Raw genomic sequence first — 22,584 nt, 5'->3', positions numbered from 1 at the left:
GCCAAAGATATAAATTAAGATTTATATGATGTGATTATTTAGAATTAATATTATAGTTTGAGGCTTAGTTCGATTGGCACAGTTATTGTTGTTGATGTAGGAGGACATGGATTTGAGTACGTTGAAGCGCATTATCCTCCTATTTATGGATTGAAAATGAACAGATATGACCAGAACTTATAATAAAACTGTTCAAAAAAATTATTAAAAAAATTAACTTACTAAAAACTTGATAAGAATATTCAATGTAAATAAATCTGATAATTTATTTTTTATCAAAAAAATAAATAAATAAATTACAAATATCAAATTCATGAACCATAAGATCAGTTCATGCATGATTGAGCAATCAATCTAACATCAAAAATATAAAATCGTAAAAGCACATGCATGAACCCTAAAGATAAATTAAATTTCAATTAAAAAAAAAAAGACATTTCAAAATTCATGAATCCCTAATGTCATTTTCAACTTATGATAAATGGCAACCAAACTATATAGCCATCTCCTTAGCCTTATCTCCTTTTTCTTCTTTCTTTTTTCTCTCTTTTTGTCAATATATATGCATGTGAATACGTTAACTCACATCATAAATTTGATGCAAAAACAAATAAATTTATTGTGTATATTTTGTGTGGATTTTATCTGAGTTTTCTCGGATTAGTTTGGCTTTGTTCGATTCTTTGTTCTTTGTGCATTTTATTGGTTAGATCCATACTTGACCAAGACATATATTTATACATGTCTTGTACTTGTAATTGTATTATATTTGTACTAATGATACTTTCAAAAAAAATCATAAATAACAAATTTATTTTCAAGTATATTTAAACGAAACATATGATATCAATAAAGTGTAAGGTGTAATGGTAAAATATGTTGTATACATAATAAGAGAATTCGAGTTTGAACCTTAAAAATAATCATTAAATTCAGAATTAAGCCAGATCGAATTCCTAAACAATATCCAAAAACTCCTCCAAATTATTTTCTCTATGTATAAAACTCGATTTTCTTTATCTATTAACTTCTTCACTGTTATAATCCAGTTTGTAAAATTTCAAAACTCGATAATATTAAATTATTAATTTTTATTAAAAATGACGATAATTGGTAATTGTAATTAAAATATTATATAAAATAAAACTATATCATAAAATTTAGAATAATCTTTAAATATAAATAACAGTCAATGTAGAAGTGATAGGGGGTAGACAGTGTAACGTGCCGTGCGATGCGATACGCCTCCGTCGACCACCGCCGACACCTCCTTTTCAATATTCCCTTTGGTAATCCAACTTCTGATAAGATGCTTTACCATTTATGGTTTTTTTTAAATAAATAAATAAATTTCATCCTTTTTTAAATTTAAACAAAAATTAAATAAAGTCGACGTCTAAAATACGTCAAGAAAAATGCGAAAGATACGATTTTGAGCAGAAGAGAAGAGACTTTTTTCGTACTTTATGTCGACTGTTCTGTTCTCCTTTTGTCCTTTTTTTTACCACTTTTGGCTCTGCTCCTCTTCTTTCTCGTGTCTTCTGAATTTATATATCTTTTTTCTATTTTTCTAAATTCTAAATTTTTTATTAATGGTACAATTGCAATTTTAATCCATCTCAACTATTAATAATTCAATTAATCCCTTTAGCTACTTTATTAAATGTTTGACTGCTCTCCTAGTAAAAAAAAGAAAGAAAAGAAAACCAATTTAACCCATGTTAATATATATTTTTTAAATTTTATATCCACTTCTCCACAAAATTCTTGATTTTGTCCTTGAATTTCCAACATTATCAAGATAAAATTCAAAAAATCATTTTAATCTAGATTTTTGCAAGGTTTTTATAATTATCAATATATTTAATATATATAATTATCAAATTTTATTTTTCATTTTAAAACTTATCTTTAAAAAGAAAATAAGTGTTGTTCTATTGATAAGGATTTATTTGGAGATTTTAGTAAAAATGGGACAGTTTAAACGGTGCGTTTTGGTGACGAGGGAAAGAGAAAAGAAGTGGGACCTACTAGTACTGCCAAACAGCGGCAGCGCAAACAACAGCGACATTTGCGCGCGTCCTACGTGTCAGCTTTTGCCTCACACCTGTCCCTTTCACTCCGGTTGACTCCACGCGCTCTTGCGCGTCATTCCTACACTCCTATCTGCCTTTTTTTTTTCTCAGCTTCTTCTTCCACTCCTCTATCCATCTGTCGGGTAGATGCCCTTCACTGAGTGGGTCCCACACATGTTTCCCTTGTATACTTTCTTTTTTTAAATTTAACTCCTTCTGCTAACGTGCGCCTCCCAAGTTTGAAAATTATGTATTTATTACCTGTTATATTACCAAAAATAAAATTATTTTTTGTTTAAAATTCTGATAACCCTATTTTTAAAATAACATGAATTCAAATATTTTTACACTCTTATATAATAATTAAAGTATATTAATTTCGTTAAATTTTTAAAATGAATCAATGATAACTCTTATTATCTAATCGAATAATTTAAATACAATATAATTTTTTTAGTGAAACTACTAGAACTTAATATCTAGCACACATAAATATCGAGAAATTCGGTATAATTTAAGTTTAAAATTTTATCAAAGAAAATATTTTTAAACAAATTTACCCCTACAAATTCCGAAAAATAAACAATTTGCAATTTTTTTTAAAAAAGTGATAAGATTAAATTTTAAAAGAATGAAATTTACTAAAACTATAGACACCAAATGCAAAAAATTTCCCTACCTCATCATTGTTGGAAGAAACAAAAGCAAAATTCGTTGCAATTTCCTCCTTTCTTCTCAAGTATTAATAGAAATTAATAATTTTTTTAAAAAAACAAAGAACATACTAAGGACTAAATTGTCTAAAACCCAAACTGGAGAATTCAAAGAGTGGAAAGAAAAAAGAATTAATCTAAACTAATTACAAAATTTTGGAATCCAACAATTTCTTCTTGAAAATATTTTTTGGGTATTTTTTTTTCTTTGAGGGGTTTATCACAAGTTAACATGAACACTAGCATTTTTAGTGGATTTACAAACGGGGCAAACGTGAAGTGTAGACCCACAAATCGTACACAAGCACAAATGCCTACACGGCAACAGCAGCACACACGCTTCTTCCTTCCCGCAATTCCTACACTCCCGTCCTCCACCACCGGCGACGGTTTTCTCCGCTGTTGCTTCCCAGTTGCTCCCGCAACAAGATTGTGCATCGTGCACCTCGTCTGCCGCCGCCGCTTCCGCTTCCTCACGGTTGTTGGCAGCGGCGGCGAGTACTTGTTCTAAGTTGGTCCGTAACGCGTTGGCTGTTGCCTCGTTGGTTTGAGCCAAATCTCGCCATATTTGGTTCTCTACGCATAGTGATTTCACCCTTTCTTCGAGTGCCCAATTTAATTTCCCAATCTTTTCAATCTCTTCTTCTTTGGCTTTTAGTTTCTTCATCACTCCACCTTCGATTGCTTCCATTATCTTCCTGGCTTGTCTCTTCCTTCTTTCCTCCATTTCCACTCTCATTTTCTCCATCTAAAAAAAAAAAACAAATCGCATCAACATCAAATCATTAACCAAAAACGAAAAACCCCATTTCAAAACACACAAAAAAAATTCAAAACTCACATGTTGGGAGATGATGCGATAAATATCCAACTGTTGTTGCTCCATATGAAAAGAAATATCATGACCAAGAAAACAAGTCTTATTATTGCCGTTGTTATTATTACTTTGTTGTTGAACCGGTGAAGGAAACGAAAGGATCGGATTAATCGAATCCCTCGAACGCTTCCTCGGTAAAGGAAGAACATTGTTGTTGTACGTCAAACTACTCTCCGATTTCATCGCCGCCGTAGCCGTTGAGTTATACAACGGAAGAAACCCTTCCGCCACCGTCGTGGTTCCCGATAACGGAACCCCATACCCAATCTCCGTTTGATACATATTCCCGTTTCCTTGAATTGGATTCATCATCTCCCTGTAAAAGGTTCCAAAAAAAAACCGATTTTCAGTCTTTCAAACGATTCAAAAAATAAGAATTCGTTAATTGGAGAATTGGGTATTTGAAACCAACCTGTTTCCTGTAAACTGAGGGGGGAAAAGATTAAGATGCCTAGCTTCAACAGCCATAGATATCTTTTTACAGAGAAAAAAGAAGATAGCGTTTCGAGTTGGATATTGCTTTGGCTTTGGTTTTTTAAGAGGGGGGTATGGAGAAACAAAAGAGAGAAACAGAAATTATAGAGAGGGGGTAAAGGCTGCTGTTATGGGTGGGGTTTATTTAGGGTTTGGTTCGGTTCGGTTTTTTTTAATAAAGATTTTGCATTTATGAAGGTAGAAAATAAAGGTTATAAAAAGGCAGATTTGTTTGTTGGTTTTTGGGTATTTTGTCTATTTTAGGATTTCTTTGCCAAATTAACCTCTTTCCCTCTCTCTTACTTCACTCTCAATTACACAGTCCAATAAAACGAAGAAAAAAAAGAGTAGATTTCTGCTCTGGATCCCTGTATTCTTTCCATTTATAATTTAGTCCTACTTTTTTATTTCAGAAATTTAGTCTCCTTACTTTTTCTTATTAAATATTTAAAGATCAATGGATAACAAGGTTAAAATTTTTTTATTAAATTGAATTATGTGAATTTTTTAACATTTTAAAAAATTAAGCACGTGACTAATTTAAAAGTGCATAGAATTCAATCTAAACTAAGCGAGTCATTTAAATGAAATTACTTTAAAAGCGATAACAATCGGACTTCAAAAATTAAATAAAAAGAGTAGAATGACTAAATCATAAATATGTAAAGAATGCAGGGACTGAGACCAGAATTAGATCAGGAAAAGAACATAGATCATAGATTAGCTCTTAATTTTCGTAACTTCCCAGGGGCATTATAGGGAAATACATAACCGGGTTTACCGTGATGAAGGATTCAATAACTGGCAGTCAGGGTTTCCGCCACGTGTATAAACGTCCACGTAAGCTGAGCCGGGGATGCTGTTGTTTTTATTTTTTTTTGAAAACTTTTCCTTGATACCCTCTCCTGAAACAACGTGAAAGAAAAAAAAGGTGGGGTCCACTAGTACACGTGTGGGACAGGTTGAGAGTGGGATGAGGACAAACCGTGGGACCCGCAACTCAAAAAAAAAACCTTCCCAGCGTGGCAAGTGACAGGGGACCCACCCTTCCAGGGATTGTCAAACATATAATTTAAAATTAAATTTAATTAAATAAAAACGTTGGAGGCGTTGTGAAAGAGAAAATTAATAATAATAATAATAATAATAATGAGAGAGAAAAGAGGGGACGGGTACGGTGTACCCGGGGAAAGGAGTGCTGGTCCTTTGGCTTTTTCTATTTGAAAAATTAATAAATAAATAAAATTGAATCCATGCGGGTCCCATGTGGGAAATGGATGATGGAAGCGTTAGCCTTATAATTTGTTTTGTTCCCGCATTTCTCATGCCACGTGTCTACATCTCCTTCACCTTAGTATTTTTTTATGTCAAATTGTGGTTTTGGTCCCCCTGGATTTAATCAATAAGGGGATGGGAAACATGAGGTTATTCGGGTACCGTAATACGTGAGCATAATGGAGCTTTTTCATTTTTAATGTCTCTTTATATTATAAATTTGAATGTAATGGGGAGGGGTTATGGAAAGTTCTAGACATTGTGTCAGAAAGAGCAAACATGATCTAACTTTATAATAAAATTAAATTAAAAATCCAATCAATTGGGGTTTCAAATTAAAAAAAAGGTGATACCTAATTTTATGATTGTGGGGCAAATTTGATTTTAAGTTTGGATAGGTTTAATAGAAATCTATGATTAGATAATTAGTTGAATTCTTTTTATCTACGTTGATTTAAATGATAATAAAAAGTTAAATTTGACTTCAATGGAAGCATATAAATTTCATTAGGTAGAATTGAAAGAAAATTAAGGTTTATTAAGACAAGAAGTTGTCTTCTTCAATACAATTTTATTCAAACTGGACTTATGAAACTGAATTTTATCATTAATTATAATATATTTAAAAACGAATTTAATAAATAGGTTTTTTATACAAATTATATAATTATAACTCATATGTAATTATTTAAGTATTAAATTTAAATTATAAAATATGCTTGGTGTATTATTTATAAAATATAATCAAATTATTTTATAAACTTTTAAAAGTAAAGTATTTTAAAGATAATATAATAAAATAAATTGAAAATTTCAATATTAAGTGATAGAATAATCCTTTTTTTTTATGAATTATAAGCTTCAACTTTACCTTTGAACCAAATTCTCATTAATGCCTTTTAATCACGTTTTTAAACCTCGAAACTAGGGGAAATGTAAAAGAAATTTTTTAGGGGACCGAAATTAAATTGTAATTTTTATTATGATAAAAATACAATTTCACTATTTTAATAGTCTACATCTCTATAATTTTTAAAGGGCTAAATCAAATTTTTATTATTTTTAGAAGGGACCAAAGTGTAATTTTATATTTACTAATTTAAAATTTTAAAAGGCTTAAATGAAAATTTTACATTTACTAATTTTATTTTATAATAGTTAATTTTAATAATATTTATTCGAATATGAAATACTTACACAAACAATTATACAACTATCCTGTAACCTCAAAAAACATATATAAATGCAATTATGTATGCATTGTGTTGTAATTGAAGTGTTATTAATTACAACAAAACGTGCTTAACTAATGTCTATAATAAATGCTAAAAAGCAAAAGGCTATGAAAAATTCAACCCCAAATTCGGTAATTTGTGAATGCTTCTTGTTTATGCCAATACAATCATCAAAGTTATCGTATCAACGTACATGGATTCACATTTAAATAATAATTTAACAAAGTTATTATTCTTAACTTTAAATCATCTTATTTGTCTATGTACCAAATTTTAATGTTTGGATACATTTTTAAAATAATAATAATTGAAAGATCAAATTTAGTAAGTATTGAATTTTGATATTAGTATGGTTGTCAGAACAAGAGAACGTGGGTTCAAACGCGTTAAAATTGTGTTTATTCTCCTATTTACGGGTGGGAAGGGATTATGAGTAGATTTAGACATCGCATCAGAAAAACTAAGTATTGAGTTTTGAATAATAAAAATGGATGATAAATGTAAATTTTAAAATTTGAAAAATGAAATATTTAAATAAGTTAAATATTATATGGCTTTTAACGTCAATTATCAAACACATTTTTTATTTATATTTTCCGTATTTAAATTTATATTAAATTATTTTTTAAAATATTAAATAATAATTTAAGTTGAATCAAACCCAACAAATTTATGCACATTTTGATTTCTAGAAATATAGGTTTGGCCGAAATTGAATTTCATGGATGATAATTTTTATGTTTTGGGTGGAACTTCCAAAGAAAATTAGAGGGGCATTGATTTATTGGGGGACTAGAATTAAGATAACCATTAAATTTGAGACAGCATTTTATTTTTATCTTTACCAAAATGTCAATAAACTTTACCTAATTTATGTCCTTAAATTTAAAACTTTTGGTTCATTAGGGGAAAATTTGAGAATCAATGTTCAAGTCTCACCGTATATAAATATATGGATTATTTTTCAGATTTATTCTGATTATAGTTAGTTTAAATTTAGTTAGTTGTTGAATTAGTTATTCAATTTATCGCTTATGATGATGTATTTGAACGCTTAGTATAATTCTAACTTCATATATATATATGATAAGTATTTAAAGCACGGTTTTTTAGACTTCAAAAACTGGTTGAGTGTGTGATAAATGTCACATTTATTACTATGTTTTAATTTTTTTTACTACATCCTATAATATACTTGTCACATCCTAAATCCGCTTATAAAGTCTAAAAAACTATACATGCGATTGTATGAGATGTTTTTTCATAAGGTAAAATCATTATTTAGGACTTGAACTTGGCAATTGTTCTCATATTAAGGTCTAAACTTTTTTTGTCCAAATTAGGCCCTGAACTTGCTAATTATTCTACATTGGGGATAAACTAGACATTTGTTCCTACATTGGTACTCGAACTTCTTTTTTTTAATCGAAGTTAGCCCCTAAACTTGACAATTATTCTCATATTGGGACCTGAACATGGCAATTGTTTCCACGTTAAGACCTGAACTTTAAGGTTTTTAAGGAAATATCAATCACTAAAATAATAATAAAAAATAAAACCCCAATATAAAAATAATATCAATTCCCAAATTCAAACCCAAAAATTTAATTTAACCCTTGAATTCAAGTCTATTCATTTCACTAGAATTCTCCAAATTTAAAAATAACACCAAAAGATAGAAAAACGAATATATGAAATAGTCATATCACGTTAACTTATATTAGCTTTATTCATGCAACGTAATAAGATTTTACTAAACTAATCAAATATATGTATTATAATAATCGTTAATAAATTACTAAAATAATTTTGTTTGAGTGAATTATAAAAGGAGGATAAAGCTCTAACAGCGCGACTAACACAACTCGAATCCAGATCACATTTGAGACAATAAACACCCCAATCATCAGACTAACATACGAGTTCAATATTTTTTATTATTTAATTACTATGTGATGTGTAATATATAATAGTCTTAATCTTTTTCTCTCTAGATATATTATGTTGAAGAAATTTCAACAAACTTAGCCTTTAAGGTTCAAAGTGGGAAAGTGTATAATAATCAACTTTCAGAAGGCAAAGATTTGAATTTGTTAGGGTGAAAAGAGTAGCATCACAAGACTTGTTTGGATTGTTTTCTACTATTTGTTTTCGTGCTCAAGTTTGGTATACTTTGAAGGGGATAAAGTAACATTTAGTCCCTCGATTTGCTAATTTTCATTTTTGGTCCTTGGACTTTTCTAGAGTTCATATTACAAGTCACAAAAGTTGATAATTTCTCAATTTGATCATTAATTTTGGAATATTTCATTAAGGTATTATGATGTGAAAACTTAGGATTGTCTCATGTTATCATTTGAATTTTTTTTATTTTTTAGATTTTATATAAAAAGTTTAAAAATTTTCAAGTGATAATATGACACAATCTTAACGTGCTATGTCATTACACTTTAATAAAATAAATTAAGAAAATTTTTCAAATTTCGAAGCTGATGCGGACAAAAAAAAGTGTAAGGATTAAACTATAAAAAAAAAACACCAAGTTCAAGGTTAAATGTTACTTTATACTCTTTTTTAAGAGATAATTTTCAAAACTATACGTAAATTTTAATTTAATATGAAACGCGGCATATAAACATCAATTTGATATAATTATACATATCAAACTTCGATTTTAATTCAATCAAATTTTACATTAAATTCAAATACCCGAATCAAAATATTCAAACAAAACAAAACAAAATATTTTACCCTCATTTTCTTTTTGGGAAAACCTAGCTAAACTAAAAAAAGCTTACAAAAGCCTAAATCTACTTATTCTAGAACTGTTCCTAAGATTTGCTCGGACTCTTCGTTTGAATCTTTAGACGGATCCCACGCATGGGTAGCAATATACGGCCTTGCTCAACAAACAAATATCTTAATGGTCTCTGTTAAACTCCATGATAAGCCTTGAAAAACAAATAGATTTTTATTCTTCCATATATGCCATGCTACCAACCTACATTAAAATCGAATATAAAGATATGCCTTATTTTAAAACACAAAGACAAAACACATAATTTATTTTATTTGATGTCGCATAGTAACAAAATAATGTACTAATGTTATGCTTCTAATGCAAATCTCCATCTTCATTAATAAAAAGCTTAATTTTGGAGCAATATATATAAAGTGCTTCACACTTTAGGGTTTTAGCATTTAAAAATTTTTTTAACTTAAGCAAAGATTAGACAAATTAGCTTCATTTAAGGAGACAAAAATGACTTCTCTAATAAACATACAAGAAAAACCTTGACATTTTTTAATCATAAAAGATATTTTTATCTTAAAATAATTACTAAAGATTTTAATTATCATAAACCCACATGGGTTTATATATTATTTAGATTAATTAATTAAAAAGATTATAAGAAAAGATGTGCCTTGTAAGGCAGGCCGTACAGACAGTGAGGGCCATTATTTTTCATTAATAAATTCATTGCCACTTCCCATTTACTCATATTTCCCTTTCATGGATCTGTCAAGCAATTGCTTGGAAGTTGGAAAATTAATTGATAATTGAGGTTAGATTTTTTAAAAAGGACTAAATTAATGAGTGAAAATTGTTGTGGGGATCTAATTACAATGAAAATATTAGATCATGTGAAAATAAATAGAGTAATGATATATTATATCAACTTTTTAATAAAAAAGTTATTTAAGTAATTTCATATATCATGCTTTTTTTTAGAATTAAAATCAAATCAGCACGCTTAGAGTAATAAGTATCATGGAAGTAGAGATGAGTAGAATTCAATTCGATTCGATTCGAAAAATTCAAAAAAAAGTTGCACTTCAAGTTAATCAAATTGAGTTGTTCAACTTATTCGAGTTTTGAATTTGAGTCGAGTTGAATTTTACAATTCAAATAACAGATTGATATAAATACCCTTTTGATCCCTGTCTATTTTGAAAATGAGTAAATTGATCTCTCTCTCAACAAAATTTACAAAAAAAAATTCAAAAATTCAAAATATTTATAATATTTTATATTTTTTAAAAATTATAAAAAAGATCTAAAGAAATTTAAAAATTTTCTAAAATAATAATTTTGGGACCTAAATAAGTTAATTAACGATTCAAATATTTTATCATACTAAAGTATTTTTCTTTTTTATTTTGCTTTGAAAAAGTTATCAAATATATATGGTTTCAAATTTATATACTCTAAAATAGAATTAGTTATATTGTAATAAGATTTTAATTTGACATGTTAGATTTTTTTAGTTTAACTCGAACAATTTCACTTGATTCGGTTCAACTCTTATTTCATTTCACTCGATTTAATTTTTTAAAAAAATCAAATTGAATTAGGATGATAAAATAAGACTCGTCAACTCGATTAACGTAAAAAGTTTTACTCAATTCGATCGAACACTCACCCTTACACGGAAGCTTTTGTATTAAGAGTTGGATTACATTTTACTCTCTCTCCCTATACGTTACATTAAAGTGTAAATTGGTCAAACTGTTAAAAATTTCATCTATTTTTACTATTAAAATAAAATTTTTAATTGAATTAATGTATTGATTCATTTTAGTATTTTTATAGACATATATAGATTCCAATTACAACAATTTCTTTTTTTAAATGTAAAAGGTTATTAATGATTATTTGTTCATTGTACTTTCTTCATATCTTTTTTTCTTTTTTCAATTTTCTAGCTCTATTATTGCTCACATAAATCCAACCCTATTGATTAATCATTATACTTACATTCAACCCAGCACACCACCAAAATCATGAAAGAAAAAACACATGAAAAAGGCAAAGTTAATTATTAAAGAAAAGTTAGATTTACTTTAATGTCAAAATAATAATAAGGTTTTGTCTTAGTCATCACAAAAGTTTGTTATATTCTCTTTGAAAATTTTCAATTCCACAATTACTATTATTTTTATTATATTTTAATTTTTTTTAGCATTAATCTCATTATAAGTTCTTATCTTGAGATAAAGGCTAGAATAGTCCCTCCTAACTCTTAAATAAGAGGATAATACATTTCAGTATACTCGAACCCACATCCTCCTACACTGACAACAATATTAATATCAATTGAGCTAACATCCAATCGATTTTTTAAAATAGAGTACTTGAATATAAAGAATATTAAAAGAAAGGTGAAAATTGGGATAGTCATTGCTCTTGAATACATGTTGTCATCATAAATTAAGACATTAAAAATATATATACATAATCAAAAAAAGAAAAGAGAAAAGAATATGAATATGATAGATATGAAGAGGGGGATCATGTTTTTTTGTGCTTCCCCTCTTTTAAAGGCATTGAATTATTATATATATATAGCACCAATTGACTTGATTTATATAGGTTTCCCTTTAACTTTATTTTTTCCCCTTTCTCTCACATTCAACTTATTAAAGTTATTAAATTCAAAAAAAGAAGAAAAAAAAATTATTAAAGTTATGGGTATTGAGTATTCTTCATGTGATATCCAACTTTTTGTTTTATATCACACACAATGAGAATCTATTATCTTGCACTACTATTTTGTATTTTTTTTTCACTGGGAATCTAGTTTATTATCTATAAAAAAATATATATGCATATACATATATATATATATACTTATATATGATTCAAATCATAACTTTGACCAAGTCACATTCATCATTTTATATGATATATATAAGTATTATTTAAAAATCTTAAACTTGCGGATTGAATTTTAATTCAATTGGTATGATATTATTATCAAGATAAGAGAATGTGTGTTTAAATGCGCTGAAATACATTATCCTCCTATTTAATGATTGGGGAAGGGCTATGAACAATTCTAAACATTATATAAAAAGAAACAGATATTATAAGAATTTATAATAAAATTAATGTTAAAAATAAATCTCGAAATTATATGATCTTTTAAGATAATTTTTTAATTTAATTTATTAAATTATTAATTTTAAAATGTGACAATTATATTATAATGACATATAAGATAAATTAGCTATTTCTTCAAAAATATTTCCTTTCTTGAACTTTATTTCTTCTTCTTTTTCGCTCTTACCAAGTAATAGTGTTAATGAATGCTTGATGTTGGGTTTCCGTTTGAGCTATCATTATTTCTTGAATTGGAAACATACCCTGCTTGGACTGAGCAAACAAATATATTCATCTTTTATTTTTGGATTAAATTATTATTTGGGTTTTAATTTAAATTAATTCTTAAATTTAGTATTTTTTTTATATTGTGATTTCAACTTTAAGATTTTCAAGAAAATATCAAGGATTAATTTAGACAAAAGAAAATTCTAGTCCCGGTATAAGAACAAATATCAAGTTTAAACCTTGATGTGGAGTAATTGTCAAGTTCAAACTTCAAAAATAATTTAACCCTTCATTTTTCAATACCTAAAAGGGTTCCGACTAAACCCCGATTCAAGTTCGGTCCAATCTCATTTTGAAGGATGAATTCTTCAAGTTTTATTTTCTCTATTTATATCAAACTCAAACCTTATTTAAAAACATCAAACTTTTTATTACTTGATCTTGTATATAGAAGTAAGTTATAAGATTTATATATTACAAAAATGTAAAATGCCAGCAAATTTATATATATATATTCACTTCCCTCGAAACTATGTATAATATATTTTATTTTCTTTACTGAACTAAATGGTGACCTTACTTTGGTAGGGCAAACGTGACTGTCAACTTTGCATGAATAATGCAAACGGCAACCAAACAAACAAAAAAAAACATTAAATTAAATAAAAAAAAAGTTTTTTGGGAAATTTCAGTGGAAATATGGGCCTGAAAATAGCAACTAAGTTTTTCTTTTCTTTTTTTGCACTTGCAATATCAATGACACACTTCCCAATCAAATTATTTATTTCAGATTTTTAATAATAAAATAATATATTTTTATATTTTACAATGTCTGATGATGTCTGGTCTGATCTTTTTCCATGTGCATTATTTCCCCTACTCTTGTCCTATTTTAAGACAAAAGTTATTTTCACATTCATTTCCTCAATAATCTGCTAACCCAAAAAACAGAACCCAGTTTCAGTCCATTGGAAATTATTAATTGATTTTCATCATTCATGAATTGAAATGGATTGGACCTCCATTTTTCTTATTTTGTTTTTATTTTCAAGGACAATTTATTAAGAAGATAAACCCCATGAAGTAGATGTTGAGTTGCTTTCATATATATATATATGCAGTAACACAGTACTGAACATTTTTTGACAGAAATTAATCATCACACCTATAGTTATTGCATTTTTGTTTCTACCTTCTTCAGATCTTTTTCTTTTCCTCTTGCATTTATTAGAAGAAAATGTGTGACATTATCATGACAATGTGGTGACAGTGTTTTTTTATATATATATTTTCATGAATTATATGTTGGGCAATTTACCAATAAAAGTCCTTTTTTTTTCAAAAATTATCGAAATGGGCCTATTTGTTAATTATTTCCGGAATGGTCCTTTTTTCGGGAAATCGCGTCCACGTCAGCGCAATGTCATCATCTCGCGCTGACGTGGACGCGATTTCGGCCCGCACATGAACAGTACCCAACAGTCAAAAAAATAAAATATCGGGCCCATTTCGATAAATTTTAAAAATATAGGGCTTTTTTGGTATTTTGAAAAAATAAATTTTGAATCTTTTTGTACTTGTATTTATTTTTTTAATCAATTAACTCTTCAATATTACATCAATAGCAACAAGTACAAAAAAGATTCAAAATTGTTACTAACAAGATTTGAACGAAGGTACTAAGGGAAAAGAGCAAGTATCTTAACCAACTAAGCTAAACTAATTAATTGACATATTATAGAAATACTGTTATTATCTTGATTATATTACTTACGTTTTGATGATTTATCGGACCCATTCCATACACGTGTCAAATCAGAAAAAATAATACAACAATTCTGTAAAAAAAATCCGGAGTTTACTTCAAATAAATAAGGAAAATAATGATTTGAATGTTTCAAAATTCAATTTTAAACCGAAAAAATCAAAATTTAGAGGCAAAAAAAGATCCTTTTCGACGAAAACTGCGGCAAACTGCCTTCAGCTGTTTGTCAGCGCGTAGATCTCGAAAAGTTATTTGAAATCAGAAAAAAAATCGTCTCAATCGGACAACCAAGCCAAAAGTTATGGCCTTTCAAAGTTTTTCAAGCTAAAAAACATAAACTGTTCATCCACGTCAGCAAATCGCGTCCTCGTAGGCGTGATTTGTGTCCACGTAAGCAAAGCGCGCTGACATGGACGCGATTTTGGGGAAAATGGCCCATTCCGATAAATAATAAAATATCGGGCCCATTTCGATAAATTTTAAAAAAATAGGGCTTTTTTTGATATTTTGCCCTTATATGTTATCATTTAGAAAAAAAATATGAATTAATTAAATGTAATTTTTTTTATTTCAAAACTTACTATTGGAAGGAGGGAAATTAATAATGTAAAATGTTTTGAGTTGTGTGATTGGTATTGATATATTTTTAAGTAATGAGAAATTTTCATTTAATTGAGCAGAATTATGCTGTGTAGGTGAATCTGGTGAAAGTGTTTTGGGCTTCTTCTTTTTTTTCATGTTTTGGGCTCTTAGTAAAAAGTTTTTAAACAAAATTTATTTAGATTTACGAGAAATTATTTTATGCATCTTTCTCACAACATTATTTATGGTCTTATTCAATAATTTAATGACACTTCAACAATTTTTTTATGTCATTAATATATAATTTTGATAATTTTTTATTTTGAACCAGAACCTTAAACCCCAAATTTAAAATATTAAATTATAAACCTCAAACCTCGAATTCCAAACTCAAACTCTGAAGCTCAAACCTTGAACCCTAAACCCAAATCTGAATCTTGTACCATGAATTCCCCGAACCTGAACTCGAGAATCTAGGTTTGGGGTTCGAGATAAAAAATTATCAAAATTAAGTGTCAATGACATGAAAAAATTTATTGAAATGTTATTAAATAATTGAAAAGGAATTATGAATAATGCAATGGGAAGTATCTATAAAATAATTTATCCAGATTTACGGAATATAAAATCAATCCAACCAACTCAGCTAATAGGTATTTATTTTGTACAAAACAGAGTCAACTGCATCAAAGGCATTCAAATTATGGTAAACTATAAAAGTAGTCACTTTTGTTTGCCTCAAATTGTCTTTTAGTTTCTATTGTTTGAAATGTTATATTTTAGTCACTTACGTTATCATTTTGTTACGAAGTAGTCACTTTGCTGTTAAGCTCTGTTACCTCCCTAACATCAATCTTACGTGGCAGTCCAAATAGGTTTTAAATACCAACTTGGACGTCCAACTGAGATAAGAATAGTTTTTTCAGTCAATTATATATGAAAAGATTACAGAAAAAATATGCATAAAATAATTAACGATATATAAAGATTACAGAGGTTTGATTACAAAATGATCATTTCGTAACAAAACGATGACGTAAGTGACTGAAATATAACATTTCAAACATAAGCGACTAAAATGTAATCCGAGGCAAACAAAAGTGACTATTTTTATAGTTTACCCTTCAAATTATCACTTTCGTTTTAAATTAGTTTTCAAATTTTAAAACATTCTAATTATATCTTCAAACTATCAATGATAAGTCTATAAGGTTATTCTGTTGCTAAAATCGTTAATTTAACCGTTAAACGAGATGCCAGATATTATGAGACATAATTTATAAAGAAAAAAATGAATATACAAAAATGGATGTTGTGAAAATCCTGATTTTAAAAGTTATGCGACAACGTTTTAGTTTTCTTTAAAAATTTTATTATAAATTATGTCAAATAAGATTTTACATGTTATTTAATGGTTAAATTAACGGTTTCAATAATGGAAGAACCTGGTTGATATAACATTGATAGTTTGACAATGTAATTAGAACGTCTTAAAATTTAGGAACCAATTTAAAATGAGAGTCATAATTTAGAAATATGTAGCACAATTAATTTTAAAAAGTATCTATACAATTATATATAGAGAGAGATTACAGAGGTTTGATTTTGGTGACTAAAATTAAGAGTTAAAATAAAATCAATGAGATAAGCACACCAATGTTGTAGAATGTTTTTCAAAGTAGCAAATAAATTTAAGTCTCCAAGTACAACAAATTAAGCAATGTTGGAACATAACGTTTAGATGAGTAGAGTATCCTATAAAACTAGCAGTTTGGATCCATTTATTGGGATGAAATCGAACCTGACGTAGAAATACACTCAATGTTGTTTCGCTCTCAATAAATTATTTTGGTAATTATGACGAAATAACTAGTATTTTTGTGTGTGTTTTATCTTTCAAGATGAAAGGAAGCTGGAACTTGGAGAAAAGGAGAATATAATAGTCTTTTGAGTTTCAATGTAGATCCAAAATAAGAGATTTGGCTGACATGAAATATTATGGCAAAATTTCATCTGGAAATACAAAACCGAACTCATGGATGCTTTTAGATTTTAATGAGACAAATTATTTACATTAGGGATTTTGTGCCAACCAATCTAATGCTTCCGGCATTGATTTTCAGCTCTCTTACTATACTCTTGTGTCATAGCGAGTCTTGATTTTTCTTGAACTACCATGTCCAACACATTTTTTAACACGATTTTGGGAAAAATGGCCCTTTAAATACCTTCAAATTTATGGAGCAGCCTTGAAAATTTTGGATTTTCCCGTGTTGGATACATACACATATCCTATAACATATGTCGTTAATAATGGCAATGTGGCACATTAATGTCCAGCATGATTGAGTACCCTGATCAAGTAAGCTAGTTTCTTGATTGTTAAAACTTATTTAGCCATGCTTCTTCCTGTCATAGTTCCAGGTGATGTAGTTATCCCCATGTTTCTTCCCCAACTAAGGGCTTTTTACAATTTGGAAGAGTTTTACGGTAACACAACACTCATCGAGCTGCCATCTGAAACCCGACCACCGTTTTGCAGTTGAAAGCTGAGTCAACATGATACGAGTCACAAAAGCCCAAATTCTTGAAGGCGAGGCCCAATAAGCAAATTCCCAGCCCAATCAAGAAATCCATCCATACTTAGTTGAAAATCAGGCCAAATTGTCAAAGTGGCCCAAGTTGTAAAGTTTTATTTTTATTTTTATTTATTTATTTACTTAGTTTAAATTTTTATGTCAATATTCAGTCCAAGAGTCCCAGATAAAATGACCTTTGACCGAATTTCCATATTAAAATAATTAGGAGTTTTTTTTTATTTTAGTTTTCTAATTAGATTAGGACTAGTTATAAGGCCTATTTAAAGGCATGGCTGTCCACCTTGTTAAACACTTATCATTATTATTAAAATTTCAGATTTGTTGAGAGCAGAATTTTCTTTGAGTTTTCTCCAAGATTTCTCTCTTGAGTTTTCTTTAGAAGTTGTTTTAACAATCTTTTGATTGTGGGAGCCATCTTCAACCTTCTTCTTGCCATTGATATTCTTTGGAGGGGAGATTAGAGCCGTTTGAAGGGAGTTGTGAGATCTTTCGAGATTTCAAGGCTTCTTAGGACTTATCTTTTAATTTCTTACTGTCAATTCTTTCTTTATTTCTACTTGTGCTGAATCATTATCTAATTTATTTTCTGTTCTTATTGTGTTTTCAGCCTTTTTCTATCTTAAGGAATTAGCCCAAAAATCCCCAATTTCTAGGGTTTTTCCATACTCTTTTTGGGTGAAATTAGATTGTCGAAATTTGGGGAAAACTATCTTGGTGTTCAATTGGGCAGAATCACAATCTCCTTGAGGGTTTCAAGAACCCTAACACTTATTTCTATTCTCAATTTGATTCTTTGCTGATTTGGGAATTTTATTTCAGATCTGGAAATTCAAAGTTCTAATCTTTTAATTTTTCTGTTTCGTTTCGGATCTGATTGTTTAGGGTTTTCGTAAGAGTTTCCCGTGACTTGGCAACTCGATCTTGGTCCGCGCGCAACCCCGTATCACAACACCTGAAGGAATCACTCACAAGCACTGGCTGATAGAGAACTCCTATGGTGGAGCTGTTTCCATCTGCTAGGTTCAGTCAGCACTACATGCTCATCGCCTCATGCACTCTTATGGTAGGTGCTGCGATCGCAGATAGGTATCATCTTTCACTAATCACACGGATCAACATCAACTGGAATCAGAATACTTGCATGTTCGGCTTCTTGTACTCTTCTGGATAATGCCCTTAATCATTTCCTTAATAGGATTCATACATTTAACCAGTGCAAGCAGTTGCACCGTAAGGCCCAATTAGTTATAAGAAGATCTCATTGGTATTGTTTGTGTTTGTGGTGCCTAAATGTAGGTTAAGGCTGCAAACCTAACACTGGCTACTACTGAACGAGCTACAGTTAAATCCGACATGATAGACATGTTCAAGAGTTGAACCGTCTACGTAACCCCGCTGAGACCCTAAACAAAGATTTACTAAATTTGGGCTAACCCATACACCTTGATCACAACTATATGTACCAATGAGCCTTTAATAAATATAATAACAAAGGATATTCCTCTAAATAAGTAGATTTGTATCTGTAAAAATTGCATCAACTGCCACTGTAACAAGTCATCAAACTGAAAAGATCCCTGTTATTCCTCAATTTTTGCTTTCTCTACAAAATGAAAGCTGAAACATGGAGGGAACTCAAGAAACCAAAAAGAAATGAGCAATGGAAGAACCTTGAGACCACAAAGAGTGAAATTTACCTAAGAAACTAACTATTCACATACAAATGTATTCTTTCCTTATAGTTTACACAGACATGTTTAGTGACCTGTCTTGTTTGCTAATCGATACAGTGAAAACCTTTTCAGTTTACAAAGGGCTGGGGTTTCAACAAAACAATCCTGCTGGTTGCGTTGGAAATCCAGATTGGTTTCTGCAGACAATACTCGGTCTGCAGATGTGTTGTGGTGTTGTGTTCTGTGAGAATTGGCAGTTGAAGTACAACTCAAATCTGGTTCAGCAGAAAAGCTCATGTCATACATAACCTCCGAGTTGAAATCCTCCAAGCCGGTCACCACAAATGAGCTCATTGAGGATAATTGCACAAAAGGGAACTACATTCCGGTTCCTGCAGACAATATATATAACTCATTCGGTTAACAGCATTCAGATCATCATCAGAGGAAAAAGAAATCCAATGCACTTTAGCTTATATTAATGACGATTAAAAATGCTCGAGATAAACCTAGCAAAATTTTCTTGGTGTTGGCAGAAACATAAACAAGAGACTTACAGTTACAGTTAGCTGACTGTTGGCTGGCCTGTCCTGGTTCCGTCAGGCTTAAATCCATATCATGAGTTGCAGTCCAACCAGGTTCATATGCTTCAAGAAAACCAATCTTTGCCTTATTAGGTAAATCATGGGGATGAACAAATGGCACTCCATGTGGCCACCCGATTTCCATTCTGATATTGGCACAAGGGCTATCAAGTGCATGAATGTGATTCTCGCACTCTTTTAGGTTACAAAACCTTAGTTTGATGCCCTTTTTGTCTGCAATATCCTGAACCCTTTCCTTAAGGACACGTTGAGCCTCAAGCCGTAATCTCTTGGAAGGAGGCAGAGGTTTGCATCTTGTATTATTCTTCCTTCTTCTCATCAAGGGCTTCATAGATCCTGTACCAGCATTTCATTGATCCAAGGACCTGCTGTTAACAACTTCTCACTAAGGCTACATGGACAGAAAAATAATATAACAAAAACGATAATCCAACATCAAGAAGGCCAAAATGTTATGTCCAGATCAAACTATTGAAACCCCTATCTTGCCCGTATTTTTGGAAATTTTGGGGTGAAAACATTAATTCAACAATAATCCCGGTGCAGCATTCGTTACTAACGAAGGGTATCGATAATACCCTTCACATTTCTAGGCATGATTTCTATTGTTCTTCACTTGGAGAACTAGCTAGACAATTGTGAAAATATTTTCCTATTATAGTCATTTTATTGCTTTTTCTAGGACCAAAACTAGTATAAGAAAATGCTGCATATATATCGAGAAAAACTGCCTACCGTCTTGGGCAGTCGGGAAACTGAAGCTCTGGAAAGTGTTTCTATTAAAGAGCTGATCAGTTGGGTGAGATCTCTGCATGAAGTCATCAACTGGCACTGGAATCTGGAACTGAGCTTCAACCCCATGACCAGCTGCTCTCATCTCCGAGCAACTGAGACTGGTCATGGATTTGGGCATGAGTTTGAAAACCAAAGAGCATCGTCCATACATGTTACCCGGAATATTATTAATCTCTGTCCTATGCAGTGCAGGATTGACATAACCTGCAGTTGCTTGATAAAGTGCTAGTCCAGGATAAACGACAGCTTCTTGAGGACCAAGGTCCCCATCAACAAGAAACCACCGACCATGAAAATCTCTTACATGCAAACCTGCCTTATCTGACTTAACGACAGATATTAAGCTTTTATCAACCTGGTGATCATGGTCATGGAACATCATCAATTGACCATCATCCTGTGTTGTTAAATTGTGGTGTTGTGCCCCATGAAAAGAAGGCCTTGCATGACAACATACAGATAATACCGAAGATGATACTTCCCTGCTTCTTAATGGTACGTTATCAAGTATTTCGGTAAACGGAGAGCTGCGCAAATTCAAGTAATAGCTCATAGCATCCAGTACGCCTCGTGCTGCCTTACCAAGCAAGCCAAATATGTCGGGCAAACCACCCGGAGGAAGCTCCATCGCATTACTGGGCTCTATAGGAGTTAAGCCTGGTCTATAATCATATGTTTCTTGCCAAAGTTGCGGATCAGCATAGTAACCAGACGTTTTGCACCATTCACGAGAATCATTTGTGTGAATCATGTCCGCGGATGGGTATGCTTCCCTTTGTTGGAAGTAAAGGCAAGCAGAATCTAAACCGGATCTCAAAAGAGCTCCATCACCAGCTGGAAACTGAATGACAGCAGCTGAATATTGAGCAAACGATTGTGATAAAGTAGAGACTGACAGCTTGTAAGAGTCTGAAGGTAAGCCCTCTGAGGGTATGAGATCAGTAATCTTTACACGACCCAAAGACGGCAGGCCATCATCACCTGCCATTAAATTCTACCAATGTATACCGGCTACCTACGTTTCAACAAACAATAGAAATTCAAAAGTGGCATCAATCAAAAGACCCTTAAGGCGAAATCTGTCATACAGTAAAATCTCCAAAATAGAACAAGCAAAATTATTTGAAAAACCGGATTAAACTCGATTGCTAGCTTAATTTTAGTTCCTACAAATAGATTAAGGAAACAAAAACAGTCAAGCTATCTTATTGCAGATGAAACTATAATTTTCTTCATTTCATAGCTACCACAATTCAAGCTGGTTTTTTTATACCAATTGGTAGGATATATTTGATAGTAAATTAAAACCCATAAAATTTTCATTTTTTGAACATATTCATGCATGAAAAACTCTAAACAGATCCAGAAGAAATCATATAATTCATCCTATCACAAAACATATAACAGCCAAAAAATGAACTTTGCTTTAAATTCTGAATTTTTACAATATTTAAAAAAAAACCCCAATTCATAACATAAAAAATTAACAGAAATAAATGCCCAGATACCTGTAAAAAAAAATTTAAAAAAAACCCAAGAAACTTCCAATTTGATTATGTGAAAAAATAAAAAGAACTTGCCTTTGGTTGAACGAATCGCCTTCCTTCAACTTCTACAGTGAATTCAAAGCTGAAAGGCTAAAAAGTTGTGATTATGAGCAGCAAGAGAAGTAAAATGGAGACGGCATTTTCTCGGGAGAACAGGAAGAAGCACCTTTTTTTCCCTTTTGCTTCATAAAATGTACTCGGTTAGGTTTGGGCTTTGAAGATTACAGGTCCAGATCTTTGATTTATATTTTATATT

General features: G+C 30.4%; 2 protein-coding genes across 2 annotated transcripts; both read right to left on the bottom strand.

The window, feature by feature from the left end:
• Positions 1 to 2,904: 2,904 nt before the first annotated feature.
• LOC107941317 (probable BOI-related E3 ubiquitin-protein ligase 3) lies at positions 2,905 to 4,322 on the bottom strand. Its single transcript, XM_016874876.2, has 3 exons — positions 4,078 to 4,322; positions 3,630 to 3,981; positions 2,905 to 3,536 (listed from the first exon to the last, which is right to left on the bottom strand). Exons 1-3 carry the CDS (start codon positions 4,131 to 4,133, stop codon positions 3,009 to 3,011), a joined length of 936 nt encoding a protein of 311 aa, XP_016730365.1. The 5' UTR covers positions 4,134 to 4,322; the 3' UTR covers positions 2,905 to 3,008.
• Positions 4,323 to 19,270: 14,948 nt separating this feature from the next.
• LOC107941315 (uncharacterized) lies at positions 19,271 to 22,551 on the bottom strand. The gene is made up of 4 exons (XM_016874875.2): positions 22,362 to 22,551; positions 20,722 to 21,796; positions 19,939 to 20,322; positions 19,271 to 19,773 (listed from the first exon to the last, which is right to left on the bottom strand). Coding segments are annotated over exons 2-4 (1,434 nt in total). The 5' UTR covers positions 21,770 to 21,796; positions 22,362 to 22,551; the 3' UTR covers positions 19,271 to 19,771.
• Between the last annotated feature and the right edge of the window lie 33 nt (positions 22,552 to 22,584).

This window comes from Gossypium hirsutum, chromosome D01 (genome assembly GCF_007990345.1).
Source record: "Gossypium hirsutum isolate 1008001.06 chromosome D01, Gossypium_hirsutum_v2.1, whole genome shotgun sequence".
Classification (NCBI taxonomy): domain Eukaryota; kingdom Viridiplantae; phylum Streptophyta; class Magnoliopsida; order Malvales; family Malvaceae; genus Gossypium; species Gossypium hirsutum.
The sequence above is the reverse complement of the archived record's forward strand: the minus strand, read 5'-3'. Positions and strand labels throughout refer to the sequence as shown.